The following is a 23,488-nucleotide window of genomic DNA, read 5'->3' as shown; positions in this document are numbered from 1 at the left end:
GTAAGCAGGTTTGAGACTGTGAAATGGCCATGTCTCCCAAGCCATGGAAACTTGGAAATGGAGGCAGAACCATCAAAAGTCAGACTCCTAACTGCCCGACCTCAGCTTGTGAGGCCTGCAGTTGTGGGTCTCCTGTGAGATGACCAAGTCTGCAGATGACACTAAATTGTTCAAGGTCAGTTAAGCTAAAAGCTATCACACAGTTCCAAAGGGACCTTTGCAAAGTGAGAGAACAAGCAGTATTACAGGCAAAAATGCGGCAGGAGAGCGGCCCATCTAGTGCATTCCAAAATCCCCGTTGCATAGTCTTCAATGACAACAGAAGAAAAGGATCCTCTGCATAATATTACATGCACACACATACCACTGACATCTAAATTCACCTCTCCAAAGTGAGTGAATGAGCAGTAAAATGGCAAATGCAATTCTGTGTAAACAAGAGTAACAAGAGGCATGACTGAGCAAGAAAGCTTAATTTCACATAGACACTTGTAAGGTATGAACTGCTGGTGACTGACGTAGAATGAGAGCCTGAGGTTGTGGTAGATACATCAGTTAAGATGTCAACCTAGTCTGTGGCAGTTGTAAAAAAGGGCCTGTGTCCCTTTGGAGAATAGAAAACACAGTGGAGACTCTTGTAGCTTTAAGAAATATGCTTTATTCACCTATTTACACCTTCAGTTTGCATAGTGGGAGTCCAGATCTTACGGCATGGTCATTTCACAAGGCAACAGTGCAGGCATCCTTTAGCCTGCCTGCCCAAGATGGAGCTCAACTCCTCTCCTGCTGCTTCTTCCCAGCAAACCTTGCTCAAAAACTGCCTTTTCCTGTCTCCTCAAACAACCCTCATCACCTGAAACTGGTCTCTGTTCATGCCTCAGGGCAAGGGGAAGGAGTCCTCTTGCATTGTTAATGGCCCTCCATTGTTCTTTTGACAGGTTGGTTTGCATAAGCCAGCCCAGGAATTCGCTGTCTGGCACAGCTCTGCATCTTGTAATTTATTTATTAATTTTTCCAAAAAAAAAATTAATTTCCCAGAAAATTTGTTAAACAAACAAACAAACGTAAATCTCAACCGTATTTAAACCAACTTAGTAACATTGCTAGGTTACTTCCTCGTATCCCCCGGTTGAATTTCAGTTAACATCTTTCTTTCAGCATTAAACATATTAATTCATCACATTACATATTTAAATCCTAAGCCTATCTGGTATTTGCAAGCTTTTCCAGTTAAATTAACTTAACTAAATAGTCTTTAAATTTCATTCATTCTTCCTGGTAATCCTCCTCCTTCTGGTCACGGACTCTTCCAGTCAGGTCGGCTAGCTCCGAAAAGTCTATCATCTTCATCTGCCAATCTTCCACTGTTGGAACTTCTTGTGTTTTCCAATTCTTAGCTAGTAGCATTCGAGCAGCGGTTGTGGCATACAAAAATAATTTAACATCTTTCTTGGGCAATTCCAAACCTATTATTCCAAGAAGAAAGGCCTCTGGTTTCTTAATAAATGTATATTTCAACATTTTTTTCAATTCATTATAAATCTTCTCCCAGAAGTCTTTCACCTTGGGGCAGGTCCACCACATATGATAGAAAGTACCCACCTTCTCTTTACATTTCCAACATAGATTATCACTGTTATGGTAAATCTTTGCTAATTTTACAGGAGTCAAATACCATCTACATCATTTCCATTATATTTTCCTTTAACCACGTACATGCAGTGAACTTGACCCCTTTCTTCCACATTCTTTCCCAGTCTTCAAATATTATGTTATGTCCCACATCTCTTGCCCAGTCTATCATCACTGATTTAACTTGTTCATCTTTTGTATGCCACTCCAACAATAAGTTATACATTTTAGACAAATTTTTAACTTTAGAATCCAACAACTCCGTTTCCAACTTGGATTTTTCTGAAGCAAAACCATTTTTCTTATCTAATTTGAACAATTCATTAATCTGGTGATGATGTAACCAATTTATCTTGTCTTTAACTTGATCAAATGGTTTTATTTTATAACCTTCTTTATTCTCCAACAATAAATCTGAGTACCTCAACCACTTGACATCCATATTAACTTTTTCTGGGCCTTCGCCTCCATTGGTGAAAGCCATCTGGGTGTCTTCCTTTCTAAGAGATCTTTATATTTTATCCATACATTGTACAGAGATTTCCTAATTATGTGATTTTTAAAAGCATTATGGGCCTTTGCTTTGTTGTACCATAAATATGCATGCCATCTGCATCTTGTACTTTAATTCATATCCCAATTAATCAAAACCCTAGCATTTATTCATTCCTTGGATTTAGTGGGTTCCATTATTGTTCAGAGTGTCAGTTAAGAGGGACCAACTGCCTCTTTTTGTTTTCTTGCCTCAGACATGCCTCATGTTGTTGTATCTAGTTTCTCTCATTATGACAGTTTTCTTTATCATTAAAGCTTAGTTTACATTCATGTGAGCCACTTGTTTTTTTCTCAGAGCAAAGGAAAGTCTGCTGAGGAAAAGTGTTGAATGTGCTAAACTGCATGAGTGAGGGGATATTCCCAGTTTGCCAGGAGGATTCATTTTGTAAAACATCCCCCACCTCCAAAACAATTGGGTTATGAGCCCAGTCTGACATAGAGAGAGAAAAAATTATGGCCACATACAGTGGTACCTCGCAAGACGAATGCCTCGCAAGACGAAAAACGCGCAAGACGAAAGAGTTTTCCATTTTTTGAGTCCTTCCGCAAGACGAATTTCCCTATGGGCTTGCTTCGCAAGACGAAACTGTTGCGTATTGAGTCAAAGGATTTTATATCTGTATTATTATTGTCTGTATTGCATTAGGGTAAAGTAACTGCCTTTTGGTTCCAGAGGGTACAGCTACTATTGGTTCATTTAAGCTGCTGTATTTGGATCCTCTGTCTTATTGGTTGCCTCCAAAAGGCAGAACTGTGATTGCCTGATATCGTTCCCTCCAAAATGTATCCTTTCTAGCTTGTTCCCTGTCCCTATAAATGTAGCTCTCCCCTCCTCAAGTCTTAGTCTTGTTTGCTTTAATAAAGAAGTGTTACTAGAGAACTGTCTCCAGCATATTATGTCAAGAGAGCTGAAATCACAAACCCCACGTCACAACAACTGGCGACGAAGGTGGGATCCGGAATGCTGAGGAGCGGTTAACGCAGCCCTGCCTCAGAGTCCGGATTGAAGCTAAAACAAGACTCACTGGCCAGCTGAGAAGACGACCCTGCCCACAGGACAATGGAGAGTCCAAGGGTATTGGAGCCCTTCCAGTCATCAGAGCCCCACATGTGGGAAGACTACGTCGAACGCTTCGAGTTCTTCGCGGTGGCTCAAGGGATCACCGATGCCAGCAAAAGAAGGGCCACATTCCTGAGCTACTGTGGGCCTGAGATCTTCACGCTGGCCAAGGCATTGCTTGCTCCAGCGAAGCTAAGTGAGACATCTCTCAAAGATATTCTTGCCTGCCTAACAAGCCATTTGGCGCCTACTGAGACCAAGATGGCCCGGCGGATGGAGTTTCACAAGAGGCAGCAGCGTGCTGGGGAGTCTGTATTTCTAGCTGAACTGCGGAAGCTCGCTCAGCACTGTGACTTCCAAGATCTGGAAGAGACTCTCCTGGATCGTTATATCGGTGGTCTGAGCAGCAAGAAAGCCAGAAGACACATCGTGGCTAAAGAAGAGGTTACCCTTGCTTCAGCCTTGAAGGAGGCCACTGCCACGGAGAATTATGAACGAGAGGAGCTTGATGCCAGTCGCAGGGCCCCTAAGCCACAGATAGAAGTTGTGCATGCCATGGACGAGCTAGAGGCTACTTCGAGCCAGAGCCCAGTCCGTGGGGTCGAGTCAGTTCGTCAGGCCTGCACAGTGCACAAAGATCACCGAGGCAGGTGCCCTGGTTGTGGCGGAAACCATGAGCGGAAGAGTTGTCGTTTCCGGGATGCTATGTGCCGGACGTGCGGGAAGACAGGTCACATCGCCAGGGTCTGTAGATCGGCAGCGTTGGGAGCGACAGGAGCACCTAGACTGGAGCATCGCAGACCGCCCACAGCAACCCATGTTCTACAGGACTGCCACTATGTAACGGAGATCAACGGGAGGGTCGTGCAGTTTCCAGCGCAAGGCAAGGCACACGTCAAGGTGAAGATTGAGGGTCAGCTGTGCGACATGGAGGTGGACTCCGGATCTGGATTCACTATCGTGTCGGACCAGACCGCGAGGACATTCTTCCCCAGGGGTTAGTTGCCCCCTCTGGAGCCCTTCCCGGCAACTTTGCAGTCATACTCAGCGGGCCGCGTCCATGTCATGGGAATGTGTGCCGTGAGAGTACAGTTCCGGGACAAACAGGCAGTACTCAAACTGGTGATTGCGAAGGGCAGTCGCCCCAGTCTCCTGGGCACTGACTGGTTCCCCGCCCTGGGACTGAGTATATCAGGGCTTAATTCAATCCAAACCTGCCCTGAGATGAGTGAGGCATTATGCAAAGAATTTGCTGGTCTCTTTAATGGAAAACTGGGTTGTTATAAAGGGCCCCCAGTTGACTTCGAATTGGACCCTGGGGTGGCCCCAATCCGACTCAAACCAAGGTGAGTGCCATTTGCACTGCAACCCAAGATCGAAGCAGAGCTGGATAAATTGGTCAAGCAGGGAGTTCTGTCACCCGTGGACTCCGCTAAGTGGGAGACTCCAATCGTCACGCCCCTTAAAGCAAATGGGGAAGTCAGGATCTGTGCTGATTACAAATGTACTATCAATAAGGCACTCAGGGGAAACTCATACCCCATTCCAGTCGTATCACATCTGTTGGCTAAACTGGCTGGGGGCAAGGTGTTCGCCAAAATTGACCTGGCACAAGCTTACCAACAGCTGCCAGTAATCCCACAATCAGCGGAAGCACAGACTATTGTCACACATAAAGGGGCGTTCAGAGTTAACAGATTACAATTTGGAGTTTGTGTGGCCCCAGGGATTTTTCAAGGGCTCATGGAACGCCTGTTAAGAGGTCTGCCGGGGGTCTTGCCATTTTTTGATGACGTTTTGATTGCTGGAAAAGACCCACAGGAACTGGTTGCGCATGTCCGTGCAGTGTTGCTCAAGTTCAAGGAGGTGGGATTGCAACTAAAAAAGGAAAAATGCAGTTTTGGGGTGCCAACTGTGGATTTCTTGGGGTTTAAAATTGATGCATCAGGCATCCACCCCACAGATGCTAAGGTTAAGGCCATCATCGAGGCACCACGACCACAGAACAAGACGGAGTTGCAGTCATTCCTGGGACTTATTAACTTTTATCATTCGTTCTTACCCCAGAAAGCTTCGGTAGCTGAACCATTACATAGACTGTTGCAGAAAAAGAATGTGTGGCGATGGGGGCAGGAGCAGCAGAAGGCTTTTGACTCCTTGCGAGGAATGCTGAGTAGCAGGAGCGTCCTTGCTCATTATGATGAGTCGAAGCCGCTGGTCCTGGCATGTGATGCCTCTCAATACGGTCTGGGGGCGGTGCTGAGTCATTGGGAACCGGATGGGTCGGAAAAGCCCATCTCTTTCTATTCCCGTACGTTGTCGGCCACGGAGCGCAACTATGCTCAAATTGACAAAGAGGCACTTGCAATTGTGGCAGGAATCAAAAAGTTCCATGATTATGTGTACGGTCGCCATTTCTCCATTGAAACGGACCACAAACCACTGTTAGGGTTGTTCAACCCGAACAAACAAACGCCACAAATTCTCTCCCCCAGAATGTTGCGTTGGTCTATATTCCTGAACGGGTTCCAGTACACCTTGACCCATGTGCCGGGGAAGCGGTTGTGCCACGCTGATGCACTGAGTCGATTGCCCCTTCCTGGCAGGAGCAATGAGGATCCTGCTCCAGCGGAGCACATAATGATGCTGGAAACACTTCCGGGGGCTCCTGTAACGGCTACTGATATAGCTGAGAAAACGAGGAAAGATGCTGTTCTCTCCCGTGTGCTCACTTGGGTGGGGAGGGGGTGGCCAGGTGGTCCGCATGAAGACAAATTCAGGCCTTATGCGACAAGGCAGCACGAGTTGTCCATGCATAAGGGTTGTCTCCTGTGGGGAGATAGGGTGATCATCCCAGCACCACTGAGAAACAGGGTTCTTGAGACGCTTCACATGGGACACCCGGGAATGGTCAGGATGAAGTCGCTAGCCCGATGTTATGTGTGGTGGCCTGGAATGGACCAGAACATAGAACAATGGGTACGAACATGCAAGGCATGCCAAGAGGTGCGGCCAGAAGTGGCCAGAGCACCAGGTCACTGGTGGGTGCAGTCCAGATCTCCCTGGAGCCGGCTGCACTTAGATTTTGCTGGGCCATTCCAGGGGAAGGTCTTTTTGGTTATCGTCGATGCATATTCCAAATGGTTAGAAGTGGCGATGGTCCCTAGCATGGCATCAGCTGCCGTAATCAAGGTGTTGAGGCAGCTGTTTGCAACCCACGGGTTACTTGAGACCATTGTATCAGATAATGGGGCAGCTTTTGTATCCCAAGAATTCAGGGCATTCTTGGCTGATAACTTCATAAGAGGGGTCACATCCGCGCCCTTTCACCCATCCTCCAATGGGCAGGCGGAGCGCATGGTAAGAACAGCCAAAGAATCCATTGCGCGCTTAATGGAGGGTAACTGGTCAGCTCGCATCGCGCGAATGTTATTTTTGCAGCATGCGACGCCGTGTACTGCAACGGGCAAGTCGCCAGCTGAGCTGCTCTTGGGTAGAAGACTGGTAACGCTGCTGGATTATGTCCACCCGGATAAAATGCCAAACCGTAATGCAAGAGCAACCCCCCAGGCTGAGACTGACACAACAAGGTATCTCGCCCCTGAAGATCTGGTCTGGGTGAGGAACTATTCACAAGGTTCGCGGTGGGTGGCTGGTCTGGTCACCCGGGCTAGTGGACCTGTGTCCTATTATGTGACCTTGGAAAATGGGCAAGTTTGGAAGAGACATATAGATCAGCTGAGGTGCCGGGCGCTCAGCAGAGAGGAGTCTGATAGTTCATCCCTGGCTAATGACGCAGAGCTACAAGGCCAGGGTGAAAATGGCCCAGAGGTGCAGTCACCAGGGGCCTCAGCAAATGAACCAGGGTCTGCTGGTCCTCCAGCAGATGTCTGGGACTCCATCTGTTCCTGACGAAACCCCTATAGCAGCCCCCCTACCACAGGTGACACCCAATCCAGAACCAATCCAGAACCGGCAACACCTGTTGTCAGGAGATCAAGTAGAAGTTGTAGGACCCCACAGTACCTGAGAGATTACGTCTGCTGTGCTCACTAGGGGGGGAGGGGTGTTGTGTATTGAGTCAAAGGATTTTATATCTGTATTATTATTGTCTGTATTGCATTAGGGTAAAGTAACTGCCTTTTGGTTCCAGAGGGTACAGCTACTATTGATTCATTTAAGCTGCTGTATTTGGATCCTCTGTCTTATTGGTTGCCTCCAAAAGGCAGAACTGTGATTGCCTGATATCGTTCCCTCCAAAATGTATCCTTTCTAGCTTGTTCCCTGTCCCTATAAATGTAGCTCTCCCCTCCTCAAGTCTTAGTCTTGTTTGCTTTAATAAAGAAGTGTTACTAGAGAACTGTCTCCAGCATATTATGTCAAGAGAGCTGAAATCACAAACCCCACGTCACAACAGAAACGTCTTGCGAGTTCTTGCGAGTCTGTTTCCTTTTTCTTAAAGCCACTAAGCCGCAAGACAAAGAGACTCGCGGAACGGATTAATTTCGTCTTGCGAGGCACCACTGTATATAAAAGCTGTGAAATCCCTTGAGCTTGCTGTCCCTGTTCTCACTGTTGTGCAGCGGTAAATTAATCAAGCAGAGTCTTCTTCATAAGCAGAATAAAACTTTACTGAAGAAAATAAACTTGTTCATAAACAGCCTAGTCGAAAAGCATACACAGAGTGCTCATAATAGCTAGCTTAGTCTTCACAGAGGCACAGATCTTGATTACTGATTAACTGTAGTCCTGGAGCCGCTCTGTCTGCAACAACACAACATACTGCCTGAGACACACACACACTACCCTGAGGCCCACAGAGTCAATCAATCAAAACTTTATTAGCAAAGCCAACAGGCCACAGCTATACAAGAATTAAAAATAGAAATAAGGATAAAAAGGAGAAAAGAACAAGCAAAAGGAGGTCCGTCAGATGAACAAGTCTGTCACTCAAATGGTGGCCCTCAATTTCATAGCTCTTTCGATGTACCTCGCGACCTTCTCTGTTATCTGACTATCCGTATCAGATAAGAGGAAATACAGTGTGATGTCTGGTGAACGGCCGGGGTTGGAGAGAATGAGTGGAGTAATAATCTCATTCCTTAGGTCTTTGTAAAGGGGGCAGGATAGAAAGACGTGGGACACTGTTTCCGTGTTGCCATCTCCACATGGGCAGAGTCGTTTTTCAAATGGGGTCTTTTGGTAGCGACCTTCGAGTACGGCCGAGGGGAGAACATCCCATCTAGCCAATGTAAAGGCACGTCTGTATTTTGGGATGGTTAATTTAAACAAATATGAAGCTGGAGAGTCAAAATGAGAAGGGGGAAAGTAGGTATACCATGGGCACAGTTTCTTTAAGATAGTCAGGTTGTTTTGCCGTTCAATGTCTTTCAGGCGCTGGCCTATTAGACTCTTTGCTTTAATGAGGCCCATTGATAGTAGGGACTGTGAATGCAGACCGCATGTAAGAAGTTTTTGATGCACAGTTTTGAACCACTTGCTTTTGTGGGGGTCTTGCATTACTAGAGGCAGTAGACCAGGTGGATTTAGATTAAGACGAAGCCAGTAGTTGAATGTTCTTTGCCAGGTCTGAGTTTCTACAGATGGAAGGCAGGCCTCGAGTCGTAATGCTGCGTTTGGAACACAGGAGGGGACGCCGAATATCTGCCTTAGGAATTTAGACTGAACAGTTTCAAGACTGGAGCAGTGGTTCCCCGTCCAGATTTGTGCCCCATACAGTAACTGCGCCAGAGGTTTTGCTTGAAAAACTTCAAAGGCTGCTGGGATGTATCTGCCCCCCTTCGTATAAAAGAAGCGAGACAGCATCTTAATACTTTGAGCTGCTTTTTCTTTGGCACATTTTTGATGGACATCCCAGGACCCGGTCGACTGGAAAACGATACCCAGATATTTGAAGGCTTTAACCTGTTCGATTGTCTGGTTATCCATCCTCCAGCTGTACTGTCTGTGTTTCCTTGCAAAAACCATAATTTTGGTTTTCTGATAGTTTATTACCAGTTGCTCTCTCCTGCAGTATGCTGAAAATTCACCTATGAGCCTATTTAAGCCTATTCTTGTTCGAGATAGGAGTATCGCATCATCAGCATACAAAAGTACTGATATTGATTTGTCAGCCAGTTTGGGGGCGTGGAAGTCCGGAGATGACAAACAATTAACCATATCATTGATGTAAAAGTTGAATAAAACTGGGGCCAAGATGCAACCTTGCTTGACCCCCTTGCAGACAGGAACTGGTCCTATAAGATGGCCATTTGACGAAGTTCTTACATGCAGCACCGTGTCTTTATATAAACAGCTGATCAGAAATAATAGTCTTTTGTCTATACTTGATGTGCTCAATTTATCCCAGAGTCTTGCACGTGGAATTGAATCGAAAGCAGCCTTTAGATCGATAAAGGCTGCATATAGCACCCCACGGGATTTTTTGGCATATTTGTCAATTAAATAGGCTAGGGTGAAGCAATGGTCTATGGTGGACCTGCCTTGCCTGAAACCCGCTTGCTCTTCCGCTAGAATAGCTTCAGTTTCGAGCCAGCTAGTTAGCTTAATATAAAGATGTTTGGCATATAGTTTGCTGGGTATAGGCAGAAGACTGATTGGTCTATAACTCGCCGGGTCTGGCATAGGTCCTTTTTTATAGATTGGAATAACTATTGCCTCAGTCCAACCATCTGGGAGTAAACCCGTTGAGTCGATCCAAGAAAATAAAGACGCCAGCAGGGGGGCCCACCAGCCAATGTTGGACTTCAGAAGTTCGGCAGGGATGTAGTCATTCCCTGGGGCCTTGTTGTTCTTTAATTGTGCGATTAAGTTCTCAACTTCCTTTACAGTTACTGGTGGCCAATGAGGTAGGTCCTCCAATTGAATACATAATTTGTAGTGTTGGGCTTCCTGGTCATAGAACAAAGATTGAAAATGGCGCAACCACTCCATTGGTTCCACTGTACAGATGGAATTAGTACGCTCCTGGTCCAGTAGACCAGATATGGTTCGCCAAAAGCAAGTAGTATCTTTCTCGTGCGATGCCTTAACCAGACTGTGCCATGCGGCTCTTTCAGCTTCCAGTTTCTTTCTCCTTAGTAATTGTTTGTAAGACCTTCTCAGATAAATATAAGCATTAAGTAGGAGGGCAGTCCCTGATTTCCTATATCTCTGGTAGGCTGTTCTCATTTGTCTCCTTGTTTGCCGGCACTCCAGGTCAAACCAGCTAGCTCCGTCCTTTGCCCTCTTTGTAGCGGCGCTATGTATCACTGTTGTTAAATGGGATTTCAATCTTTCCAAAAGTAATTTAAAGCGTTCCATAATCGCATCTACTGAATTGCCTGACACAATAGCGGAGCGAATAAGCTTTAACTCCGCTGACTGAAGAAGGAGGGTTAGATTTTCATTCAGTATTGGGGACCATTTGAGTCTTTTGGGAGCAGGTATACCCAAATTTACAGAAGGTATATATTGTGGCTCGGCAATAGAATAGTCAAAAGGCCGACCTGCAAGCTCTAAAATTAGAGGTAGGTGATCACTCAGAGTATTGTGGCCCACTTGGAACTTCCTTACAGAGCTGTGAGCAAATCTTGAGATTAGAATATAATCTATAACGCTTCCCCCAGCCTTGGAAAAATGGGTATATTCCCCGGGGCGATCCCCCTCTATGGCTGGTTACATTTATAGGGGAAATGAGATGGCTGGTTACATTTATAGGGGAAATGAGTCATGAGTCACAGCGACACAGCATTTTACTGCTAACAGTTAGGCTTGTGTAGGCCTCGTAGGCCGCACTGCCTAGGCCTTACCTGCTTCTGCTCTCAGGAACCTTTGTCTCATGACACTCACTTCAAGCAACTATCCTTTATGGAGATTTCGAGGAAGAATGAACTGGTGAAAAAGGATTTGTGAGCAACAATTGAAAAATCTGCACCAGCAGAAGAGGCAGAAAAAGTAAAGTCAGAAATGCAGGACAGAAAGGCGAGGGCAGAAGTTTCAACTTATGTGAGTGAGATTTTAAGACTGCCAAAGAGTTGTGGCAAGGTCCGAAAGAGTTGTATGAGAGAAACACTCTGAATAAGAGACAGTATCTATCAAGAAAGCTTTTTAATATAAAATTTAATATAAAATTTAAAGAAAATGGAGATTTAGAAAAGCATCCAAGTCAAGTGACAGAGTTGAGGGATCATTTAAATACTATAGGCAAGAAATTTGAAGAAGAGGACAAAGTGGTTCTAATTCTGTCAAGTCTGCCTGAAAGTTACAGTTCTTTGATACATGCACTAGAGACTAAATATAAACTTGATATGGAAAATGTTGTATCAAGACTTAAAGAGGAGGCTGCTAAGAGAGCTGAAAAGAAAAAAGAATGTGAAGCGCAAGTACAGTGGTGCCCCACAAGACGAATGCCTCGCAAGACGAAAAACCCGCTAGACGAAAGGGTTTTCCGTTTTGGAGGTGCTTCGCAAGACGAATTTCCCTATGAGCTTGCTTCGCAAGACGAAAACGTCTTGCGAGTTTTTCCGACTTTTTTTCCCTTCCCCCCCCTTTTTCTAAGCCGTTAATAGCCGCTAAGCCGCTTAGCCGCTAATAGCGCTAATAGCGCTAATCCGCTAAGCCGCTAATAGGGTTGCTTCGCAAGACAAAAAAACCGCTAGATGAAGAGACTCGCGGAACAGATTATTTTCTTGCGAGGCACCACTGTATTTGGTGTACAAAAGACTGATAAGTATAATTTTAAAAATAAAACTGCTTTACAAAGTGTAGGTAAAAGAGACAAAACTAGATGCTTCTCCTGTCGGAAAATAAGACATTCTTCAAGGAATTGTACAAAACAGCGTGGCATGATTAAAGAAAAGTTCTAGGGTGGCAACAGAAAACAAACTAAAAATGCTTTTGCAGTTCATCAGAACTATCTAGCTGGAAAACTGGTGCTATTTACAACAATTCTACTAGTTGGTTAATTGATTCAGCAGCTTCAATGTCGTGTGATGCTTTTCTTTTTTCCAGAGAGTTAAATGAAAATTCATCAGAGAGAGCTACAGCTGTAAATGGCCACAAAGTTTCTGTGTAAAGGAAAAGGAGCAGGTTCGCTCATGTGTGTTGCAGGCAGAAAAATGGTTTGTATTGAAGTGAGAAATGTAGTTTACTTGCCAGAATTAACAGACGGTTTTCTGAGTGTGTCAACTATGACCAAGCGTGGTTTTAATGTAAATTTTAATAGCAACAGATGTGTGATTACCAAAGATGGAGTTTTGTGTGCATAAGGTTTTGGAAATAATGGAGTCTTTGTGCTAGATACAGGTCAAGAAATACGGTTAAGAAGAATTCAAGTGCAGCCTGTGTTCAACTGTGGCACAAAAGGCTTGGGCATAGAGATTTCAGGATAATAGCAGACCTGCCAAAGAAAGGTTTGGTGAGAGGGAAGTTGACCTGAAAAGTGAAATATGTGAATATTGTTTGTTGGGGAAGGGAAGAAGACCTTCTGTTCCCAAGCAAAGCCATAGAAGTTCAACAGAGCCTTTGCAACTTATTCATACTGATATATGTGCTCCAATTCAAACAATGTCTCATAGGAAATGTAAGTATGTATTGTTTATTGACAATTATTCCAGATACTGCACAACTTATATTTAAAACAAAAAAACAGAAACTGCTGAGAAATTGGAGATGCAAGTGTTGAAAATCAATTTGGGAGATAGCCACAAGCAATACTTTCAGAGAATGGTGGTGAGTACATGTCATATAACATCAAATCTTAGCTAGATGAAAATGGTATTAAACATTTGCACACTACCCCATTTACTCCAGACCAAAATGCAATAGCGAAGAGAAAAAAATCGCTCTCTGATAGAGATGGCCGGGTACGTTGACGGAGTCTAATTTATCATTTGAATATTGGGGTGAGGGACTGATGACAGCAACATATTGGTAGAGCAGACTGCCAACAAAAGCTACAAATAAAACAGCATTTGAACTTCGGTTTAGAAGAGTACTGAACATCTGTGACATTAGAGTCTTTGGTTCAAAGGTTTTTGCATATGTGCCAGCACAAAGACATACCAAACCTAGCACCAGGACTGTGTTAGGAATATTTGTCAGCTTTGAGAAGGGTTGCAAAGGTTACAGAATTCTTAATCCATAGACAAGAGAAGTAAAAGTTGGAAGCCTAGTATATTTTAGAGAAGGAAAGAAATCCTTTGCATGTGTTCCTAATAAGAACAAAGAGGAACAGACTGATGCTGATTCAGTAACTGAAGAGGTTCCATTAAAACTGATCTCAGAAGTTGAAAGAACAGAGAAAATTAGTCCAAGTACAGAGAATTTACCAGCAGAAGGGGGAACAGAGTTAGGACAAGGAACTGTGTGTGATGAAATGGAAGAACAATTAGAACCTTTAATTAGATGCTCATCACGAATTAACAAAGGCGTGTCAGCAGAGCGACTATCATACACCACAAGAGCAGTAGCTAATTGTGAACCTGACACACGGAAAGACATCAAGAAACTTCCTGCAGAAGAAGCTGCCAAGTGGATAGAAGCAGCCAAGAAAGAAATTGAAGCATTGAATGAAAACAACACTTGGACACTTACTTAATTGCCAAAGGGCTATAGGGTGCAAATGGGTGTTTGAGAAAAAGTTAGATGAGGATGGAAACGTACAAAGGTGTAATGGTTCTAAGGGGGTTGCTCGTGCGTAAGTTGCCGCTACTCCTGGCTAGGTTGCCTGGTTGAACCCTTTCCCTCTGGACAGCCTTGCACTCGTGGCTGTCTCAGTCGCTGGCAGAATCCGTCAGTGGGCGTTTCTTGAACTTCTTCCAGCAAAGAAGTTCTTTGACGCCCAGTCGCCTCCTACTCTCCCTGCGTGGAAGTCTTCTGCGCAGGGAGGGTGTGGGCAGCGGAGGACCCGTGCTCTCGCCGCTGGTCTCTGGTGAGGACTCCTTTTCTCCGATTCCCCCATCTGCCCCCCTTCTCCACTGGTGCTACGCTGATTTCCTTCCCCAGCGGATGGGCTGCCTCTCTCCCTACTGGGACCCTGTCCGGCATCCCTCTGGAGCCCTCTCTCCTCCTTTGGCTCCGATGGCAGTTCCCTGACAAAAGGTTTAAAGCAAGGTTGTTGTTGTCGTTTAGTCGTTTAGTCGTTTAGTCGTTTAGTCGTTTAGTCGTGTCCGACTCTTCGTGACCCCCTGGACCAGAGCACGCCAGGCACTCCTGTCTTCCACTGCCTCCCGCAGTTTGGTCAGACTCATGTTTGTAGCTTCAAGAACAGTGTCCAACCATCTGGACCTCTGTCGTCCCCTTCTCCTTGTGTCCTCAATCTTTCCCAACATCAGGGTTTTTCCAGGGAGTCTACTCTTCTCATGAAGTGGCCAAAGTATTGGAGCCTCAGCTTCACGATCTGTCCTTCCAGTGAGCACTCAGGGCTGATTTCCTTCAGAATGGATACATTTGATCTTCTTGCAGTCCATGGGACTCTCAAGAGTCTCCTCCAGCACCATAATTCAAATGCATCAATTCTTCAGCGATCAGCCTTCTTGATGGTCCAGCTCTCACTTCCATACATCACTACTGGGAAAACCATGGCTTTTACTATATGGACCTTTGTTGGCAAGGTGATGTCTCTGCTTTTTAAGATGTTGTCTAAGTTTGCCATCGCCTTTCTCCCAAAGAGCAGGCGAATTTTAATTTCGTGACAGCTGTCACCATCTGCAGTAATCATGGAGCCCAAGAAAGTAAAATCTCTCACTGCCTCCATTTCTTCCCCTTCTATTTGCCAGGAGGTGATGGGCCCCGTGGCCATGATCTTCGTTTTTTTGATGTTGAGTTTCAGACCATATTTTGCGCTCTCCTCTTTCACCCTCATTAAAAGGTTCTTTAATTCCTCCTCACTTTCTGCCATCAAGGTTGTGTCATCTGTACATCTGAGGTTGTTGATATTTCTTCCGGCGATCTTAATTCCGGCTTGGGATTCATCCAGCCCAGCCTTTCGCATGATGAATTCTGCATATAAGTTAAATAAGCAGGGAGACAATATACAGCCTTGCCGTACTCCTTTCCCAATTTTGAAGCAATCAGTTGTTCCATATCCAGTTCTAACTGTAGCTTCTTGTCCCACATAGAGATTTCTCAGGAGACAGATGAGGTGATCAGGCACTCCCATTTCTTTAAGAACTTCCCATAGTTTGCTGTGGTCGACACAGTCAAAGGCTTTTGCATAGTCAATGAAGAAGAAGTAGATGTCTTTCTGGAGCTCTCTAGCTTTCTCCATAATCCAGCGCATGTTTGCAATTTGGTCTCTGGTTCCTCTGCCCCTTCGAAATCCAGCTTGCACTTCTGGGAGTTCTCGGTCCACATACTGCTTAAGCCTGCCTTGTAGAATTTTAAGTATAACCTTGCTAGCGTGTGAAATGAGTGCAATTGTGTGGTAGTTTGAGCATTCTTTGGCACTGCCCTTCTTTGGGATTGGGATGTAGACTGATCTTCTCCAATCCTCTGGCCACTGCTGAGTTTTCCAAATTTGCTGGCATATTGAGTGTAGCACCTTAACAGCATCATCTTTTAAAATTTTAAATAGTTCAGCTGGAATATCATCACTTCCACTGGCCTTGTTATTAGCAGTGCTTTCTAAGGCCCATTTGACTTCACTCTCCAGGATGTCTGGCTGAAGGTCAGCAACCACACTACCTGGGGTATACAAGACATCCATTTCTTTCTGGAATAGTTCCTCTGTGTATTTTTGCCACCTCTTCTTGATGTCTTCTGCTTCTTTTCCACTTTTGTCTTTTATTATGGCAATCTTTCTCCAAAAAGTTCCTTTCATATCTCCAATTTTCTTGAAACAATCTCTGGTTTTTCCCATTCTATTGTTTTCCTCTATTTCTTTGCATTGCTCGTTTAAGAAGGCCTTCTTGCTATTTTTTGGAAATCTGCATTCAATTTCCTGTATCTTTCACTATCTCCCTCGCATTTTGCTTGCCTTCTCTCCCCTGCTATTTGTAAGGCCTCGTTGGACAGCCACTTTGCTTTCTTGCATTTCCTTTTAATTGAGATGGTTTTAGTTGCTGCCTCCTGTATAATGTTACGAGCCTCCATCCATAGTTCTTCAGGCACTCTGTCCACCAAATCTAAATCCTTAAACCTGTTCCTCACTTCCACTGCGTATTCACAAGGGATTTGTCTTAGATTGTATCTTACCAGCCCAGTGGTTTTTCCTACTTTCATCAGTTTAAGCTTGAATTTTGCTATAAGAAGCTGATGATCTGAGCCACAGTCAGCTCCAGGTCTTGTTTTTGCTGACTGTATAGAGCTTCTCCAACTTTGGCTGCAGAGAATATAATCAATCTGATTTCGATGCTACCCATCTGGTGATGTCCATGTGTAGAGTCGTCTCTTGTGTTGTTGGAAAAGAGTGTTTGTGATGACCAGCTTGTTCTCTTGGCAGAACTCTATTAGCCTTTGCCCTGCTTCGTTCTGAACTCCTAGGCCAAACTTGCCAGTTGTTCCTTTTATCTCTTGACTCCCTACTTTAGCATTCCAATCCCCTATAATGAGAAGAACATCCTTCTTTGGTGTCATTTCTATAAGGTGTTGTAAGTCTTCATAGAATTGGTCAATTTCAGTTTCTTCAGCACCAGTGGTTGGTACATAAACTTGGATTACTGTGATGTTAAAAGGTCTGCCTTGGATTCGTATTGAGATCATATAATAATAATAATAATAAATTTTATATATATCCCGCCCTCCCCAGCCAAAGCCGGGCTCAGGGCGGCTAACAACAATCAAATAATCCAATTCTAAAAACATTTCATTATAAAAATTAATTAAAATCAAATTGATGGCAACCATTAAGCAAAATTCTGTGCAGATTGCCAGAGGAGGGAGTCAGGCTGCGCCCTGACCAAAGGCCTGGTGGAACAGCTCTGTCTTGCAGGCCCTGTGGAAAGATGTCAGGTCCCGCAGGGCCCTAGTCTCTTGTAACAGAGCGTTCCACCAGATTGGAGCCGCAGCCTAGAAAGCTCTGGCTCTAGTTGAGGCCAGCCTAACCTCTCTGTGGCCTGGGACCTTCAGGATGTTTTTATTTGCAGACCGTAGGTTCCTCTGTGGGACATACCAGGAGAGGCGGTCACGTAGATACGAGGGTCCTAGGCCGTATAGGGCTTTAAAGGTTAAAACCAGCACCTTAAACCTGATCCTGTACTCCACTGGGAGCCAGTGCAGCTGGTATAGTACCAGATGAATGTGATCTCGCAGTGAAGACCCCATAAGGCGTCTCGCCGTGGCATTCTGCACCTAGTCTTCAGCAACTAGTCTTCAGCAAGCAAACATATGTCAATCATTTCCTCCCATATGTGCATCATTTTTTTTTAGTGTCCAGTTGTCATCTGTCACTCTCCGTTACATCATTCTTGCAGCTGACCACATTTCCTCCTTACAAACAGCGCCTCTGTTGCATTTCACGTGTGTAACCCTTAAAGTACCTTGTTGTTTCAAACCTGGTGTGCTAGGAGAGTTAATAACTATCTTCCATTGTTCAGTTCTTTGCAGTGTTTATCTGGATGGTACAAGGTCACATTCCATTCCTTCCACTATTTACCAACTACCATACCAATTGCGACCATAAGTACTTGTCCAGCTCTGGAGTTCTTCCTCGACAAACAAAATCTTTTCTCAAATTCAGCATCTTAAGGAACCCAGCACAAATCATGCCAGAGACTGACACACGTCCATGCCAGGGACACACTCCCAGGATGCACCCGTTCTGCCCTTCAAGATAGCAGACATAGACTTGAGTGGCGCAGCGGGATGCAGTGAACTCCACAGACCCTAATGGGGAACATTGCCAGAATCTTTGCCTCATAAATCCTGGTTTTCCCCTGCCCGAACCTCCTCGCTCCCCGTTGAGGGTAGCAAGGGGTGACCACAATTGACTCATGATGCAGGCCGGACCCCCCCCCCCCATCTCAATGACTGGTTGGTGCATATGGAAGATGGGGAGCCAAGTGACTTTTACAAGGGACATGGGCAAAATTGCTGCTATGCTAAAAGTGAAAGGTAGCTGCAAGCCAACTGACCCTTTAACAGCAGCTTAAATCTGGAAATTTCCAGACAAATGAAGAATCTGTGGTGGGATAATTGCTTCCCTGGCAGTCCCAGAAAATTAAAGGCAGTTGAGGTATATGTTACTCCTTGAGGTTTACCGTGAAAACCCCTCTCACTAATAAGAATAGCCACAAGGCAGCAGAGAATTAAGCTCACAGTGTTCCTTCACCATTTTGCTAATTCTGCATCTTGTCCTCTAAAGAAGATAAAGGAAGATGATTATATATATTGTGTTCTCATGTTGTACTTTTATGTTCTGAACTGTCTGTGATCTGCTGATGAAGGGTGGTATACAAATAATAATAACAATAACAATTAACAAATAATAACAAAAGGAAAAGTTCCCCATAGCTATTAGGATTTCCCACAAATCCCAATTACACTCAAGTTTCTGGAAGGACTTTCTGGGAACCTCACAGAGTAGCCTCTTCTTGGATTGTCTGGGTGGAGCTACTGATGGGAAACAAAGTCTCCCAGGATGCTATATAAGCAGGCCTGGTGGCCCACAGGCCATTCACACTGAATCCTAAAATGTGGGCCAAGATCTTCTTACCATTTGTGGGACTCCTTTGCGGGGCCAGCCTGCCACTGACTTCTTCCCAGGCTGCTCCAGGTGAGTTTGCTTCTCTTTCCTTCCTCTTTGCAGCCTTCTCATGCATCTACCTGAAATCTGAGCATCTGGAACCACCCTTAGAAAAAGAGCAATAACAACCCCTTGGATTCTCTTCCTCCAACTTTTCTGCTTATTTGCCAGCAGTAAACGGAATAGTCATTCCAAAGGGACAGATCCCATGCTTCCAAAACAAATACCCTTTTATTAAGATTTGTAAGTGCCTGTTAGAGGAGACTCTTGAGAGTCCCATGGACTGCAAGCAGATCAAACCTATCCATTCTTAAGGAAATCAGCCCTGAGTGCTCAGTGGAAGGACAGATCATCAAGCTGAGGCTCCAATACTTTGGCCACCTCATGAGAAGAGAGGACTCCCTGGAAAAGACACTGATGTTGGGAAAGATGGAGGGCACAAGGAAAAGGGGACAACAGAAGACAAGATGGTTGGACAGTGTTCTCAAACCTACCAGCATGAATTTGACCAAACTGCAGGAGGCAGTGGAAGATAGGAGTGCCTGGCGTGCTCTGGTTCATGGGGTCACGAAGAGTCGGACACGACCAAACGACTAAACAACAAACGTGCCTGTTTCTGTGTGCTGAGGTCTTTGTAGGTTTAGGGGACAGAAGAGACAATCTTCTGATGGGGCAAAGAAGGCAGGACTCTCACAAACTATGTAGCTGAAATTATTTAGCTGAGATTCCTGCATTACAGGGGGAGGTGCTATCAGGGAGGTTCTATCTATACAGGGAGGTTCTATCTATACAGGGAGCGCAGCTTTCATCAAGCCTTGACCAAACACTCCTTCTAACTGGGATGGTTGTATTCTTCCACCGAGCGTGGAGCTTAGACAGGGACGCACATGAAGCTATCATCAACCCTTGTTTGAAGAACGGTAGACTCCTATCTGGGATGGTCTTCCTCTTCCACTGAACATGCAGCTTAGGGAGGGACACACATGAAACAGGGGGACACCTGCCTAGCCAGCCAGGTCAGTCAGATCACCCCTGGCGATCAATGGGGTGACAGATGTCTCAGATGGATCACCCTCACATCCGTCTTGAGACGTCTCCTGGGGCTCCCAAGTTCAATCATGTATGAGACAATGTGTGCAGAACTAGGTATACACACAATGGAATATTGGTTGTGGGCTAGCACTATAAAATACCGGTTGCATTTCCATTTTGTTGCCAACCTTACATAGGAACTCTTACATAGGAAAATCAGATCTATTGGTATTCAAATCAGATCTTCAAACCCTTGTATAATTTGAGTTAGCAACATGTTTATTGCAATAATCAAAACAGATTAAGGTACATTGGGGGGGAAACAACATCAAGTCAGGTGTAAATAAAATTTGCTCCCCCGAGATAACAGGGTCACATATCTCAAAATTAATAATTTCTGTCCAACTCAGGACCTTTATCTTAGCCCGCCTGAATGTTTTTCCTTCAGCTTTTGTCAAGGGCAGATTTTTAAACATCCCCAGAAATGATAGACATTGTGGATGTTCTTTGAATGTGCCGGACAATGTAGAACATATCCTTTTCTACTGTCCATTTTACAACCTGCTACGCAAACGCATGCTGCCCCCCCACCTTTTTCGGTAGTCTAACATCACGGCACAATGAACATATCCGATTCTATCTGTCTGATATTAACCCGGAATTAACTGCAAGGGGGGCTGAGGTTTTGTTAATAGTATCTCTTGGAGTGCTAAATGGCACCAGTGAAGTTCCTCATCATTATATATTTTGCATGGCTGTTTATTTCTATATATTTTAAATGTTTTAGGATGCCCTATATTTGTAATGCCTAGAAAGGTTTTGATGAAGTAAGTAAGCAAGCATTACAGGGGGTTGAACTAGATGAGCATTGGGGTCCCCTCCAATTCTAGAATTCTATGATTCCACGAAAGAGAATATGCATGGAAAAGAGGGTAAGAGAAAAGAAAAATCACAGGGGTGTAGAGAAGAACAAATAGCAGACAAAAGCAAGACTGGAAGGACTGAGATGAAAAGCAGAGGTTTTAACCTATGGCATTTATTCATTAGCTGATTTTTAAATCATTTCTAAGCTGCTTAAATCTTAAACAGCGCACTAAGCAACATAAAAACTGTAAAGCACTATCAGAAAAACCATAAAAACAGTAATATAAAGTCATTTAAAAAAACAGGAATTTCATCTGTCTGTCTGTTTGTCTATTTTGTTCCCTTAGGTGCAATATTGGTGTGCACTCTCTCTGGCTCTGTCCCCGAAGGCATGATGATTACGTGGCAGGCAGGTGGCCAATCAGGTAACACCTCCGGCATCATAAGTGCAAGCATTGGTAGCACAGCATACCTCAGCGCTGAAGTACTACCCATTTCGCAGGTGAACACAAGAACTTTCGCAGATGAATTTCAGCTGAAGTTCGTCTGTCGAGCATCCCTCCCTGGGTCCCAAACAAATGTCAATGAACCTGAAGGTAAAAACTCTCAGCACAGTTGGGACGTAGTTTTCCTTTGAAAAGCACGGTTTGGGAGCGGGATAATTGTTTCCTGATTGCTTAAGATCCTCTCAGGGACTGACCATTTCAAGACTGCTTCCTCCTTAATTCAGAAATTTCTGCTTTCCATTATGGCCTGTTGAGATAAGACCTTCCCACCAGTTGTCATGATATCGGTGCTAGTATTGACTAAAGACACAACTTGAAACTGCAATCAGTCCGGTGGAGGTCTGAACAGTAATTCTCCTCTTATCTCTGCAGAAAGGTTTTCACCGTTCTTGAACAATACTAAATGCATGTTTTTATCAGAAGGTAACAATGGGAGAAGGAAAGAATGTGCACCCTGCAGGGGCCAAGGTGTCTCCCACAATAATTCTAACCTACATCTGCCTGTTGATAATGTTTACCCAGTTTAGGGTGACCTAGATGAACAGATGGTGCCCTTCTATTGGAGGGAGATTTATATATCCTTGCCCTGGGGGCCAGGTCCACACATTTAAGGAGCTCCATACCTAGTTAGCTGCTCCAAGAGCAACTATGCAGAGATGGTATCATTGGATATGGGAAGTTTTTAACTATCCTTGGTTTTCAAACCCAGCCTATACACCTATACCTTCTCTGGGAAGGCTGGCATGCTTTTTGTGCTGGGCGCTTTCTTTATATATGTTGCGGGAAGGACCTGTGTAAATATTCCTGGAATATCCACTATCCCACCATGTCCTCATCCAGCTCAAGGAAGCCCCATGTATGTGCCACAGATCTTCCTACTCAGGTCCACACACACAAGAACTTCAGTTAAATCCCCTTTGCTCCTTAAAGCTTTCATTAAGGATTTACACCCCTCTATCTACAGATTAAAAATGTTTGTCAGAGAATCCAGCAGAAAATAATCAGCACTAAATGGTGTCATAAATGTTATCCATCAATTATGTCTAAACTTAATAGCTCTCCCTTTTTCTCATACTTTCTCTCATACTTTCCCCACCCCAAAACTTAAAAAGACAAAGGGAACGGTCTCCATGAGAATTTCTATCGCGCCAACCATAAAGAAAGCAGCCTTCAGCGAGCACAGACAATCCTCACCGGCATGGTCATAGGGCTCAATGCAAGTGAAGTTTCTGTCCAGTGGGTGAAGAATGCCCTCCTTGAAGGTCACCATGTGAATCCCCGAGTCTTGAAGGGCAGCATCAAGGATTCCCTCTTGGCCTTCAGCCAGGTGGTTGTCCCCTACTCTGACTGGAACAACAGGACTTCATACTCCTGTACGTTTACCCGCACAGCAGGCACCGTGGAGCCCACCCAGAGGCCTGAGGAGAAATCCCAGGGTGAAAAGTGATGCAAACCCCATCCTCAGCGTCACAACCTCTTCAGCCTATCCCAGATTAAATAATTTCCATGTATCCATGTTTGGCCTAAGGCTGAATAAAAGTGAGAAAACTCACAGATATTTCATGATGTGATCACTTGATTGAGGTGGTGGGTGGGGTCTGGAAATAAGTGGGGAATGGATTAATCTCCCTGCAAATTCGTGTTGAAGTTTGATTATTGTAGAAGCAAAGTGTGTTTAGCACATAACCATGAAGTTCACTGGGGGGCTTTTGGCTAGTCACTGCCTCTTAGCCTATCCTTCCACACCAGGGTTTAGACTCTCCCCGAGCACAGATTTTTGTGTTTCCCCCCCTCCCCAGCCGAGCATGTCCTATAAAAGGAAAGGTGAGTGGAGTGACAACAATTCCTTTTGCTGACCAGGGTCTTCTGCCTGTTGATCATGTTTACCCAGCATCAGTTGACCTAGATGAACAGGTGGTGCAGTTCTATTGGAGGAAGATTTTCATATCCTTGCCCTGGTGGTCCAGTCCACACATTAAGGAGCCACGTAGCGAGCTGAGATTCCTGCTTTGCAGGGGGTTGGACTAGATGACCCTTGGGCCCTTTTCCACAATTCAAGAAAAAGAAAATATGCATGGGAAAAAGGGTCAGAGAGAAGGGAAATCACAGGGGTGTAGAGACGGACGGATGGCAGACAAAAGCAAAAAGGACTGA

General features: G+C 44.7%; 1 protein-coding gene across 1 annotated transcript in view; it reads left to right on the top strand.

Moving 5' to 3' along the window:
* Positions 1-22,888, top strand: part of LOC310830883 (uncharacterized protein) — a gene marked incomplete at its 5' end in the record, with an annotated part of 83,623 nt that extends 60,735 nt beyond the window's left edge. Inside the window, 2 exons of the mRNA XM_083710719.1 lie at positions 21,176-21,424; positions 22,447-22,888. Coding sequence (XP_083566845.1) covers positions 21,176-21,424; positions 22,447-22,781 — 584 coding nt within the window. The 3' untranslated portion in view covers positions 22,782-22,888. The remainder of the gene's footprint in view (positions 1-21,175; positions 21,425-22,446) is intronic.
* Positions 22,889-23,488: the final 600 nt, after the last annotated feature.

This window comes from Podarcis gaigeae (genome assembly GCF_964106915.1).
Source record: "Podarcis gaigeae genome assembly, chromosome: 13".
NCBI classification, from domain to species: domain Eukaryota; kingdom Metazoa; phylum Chordata; class Lepidosauria; order Squamata; family Lacertidae; genus Podarcis; species Podarcis gaigeae.
Note: the sequence above shows the minus strand (reverse complement) of the source record. Positions and strands in the feature narration are given on the sequence as shown.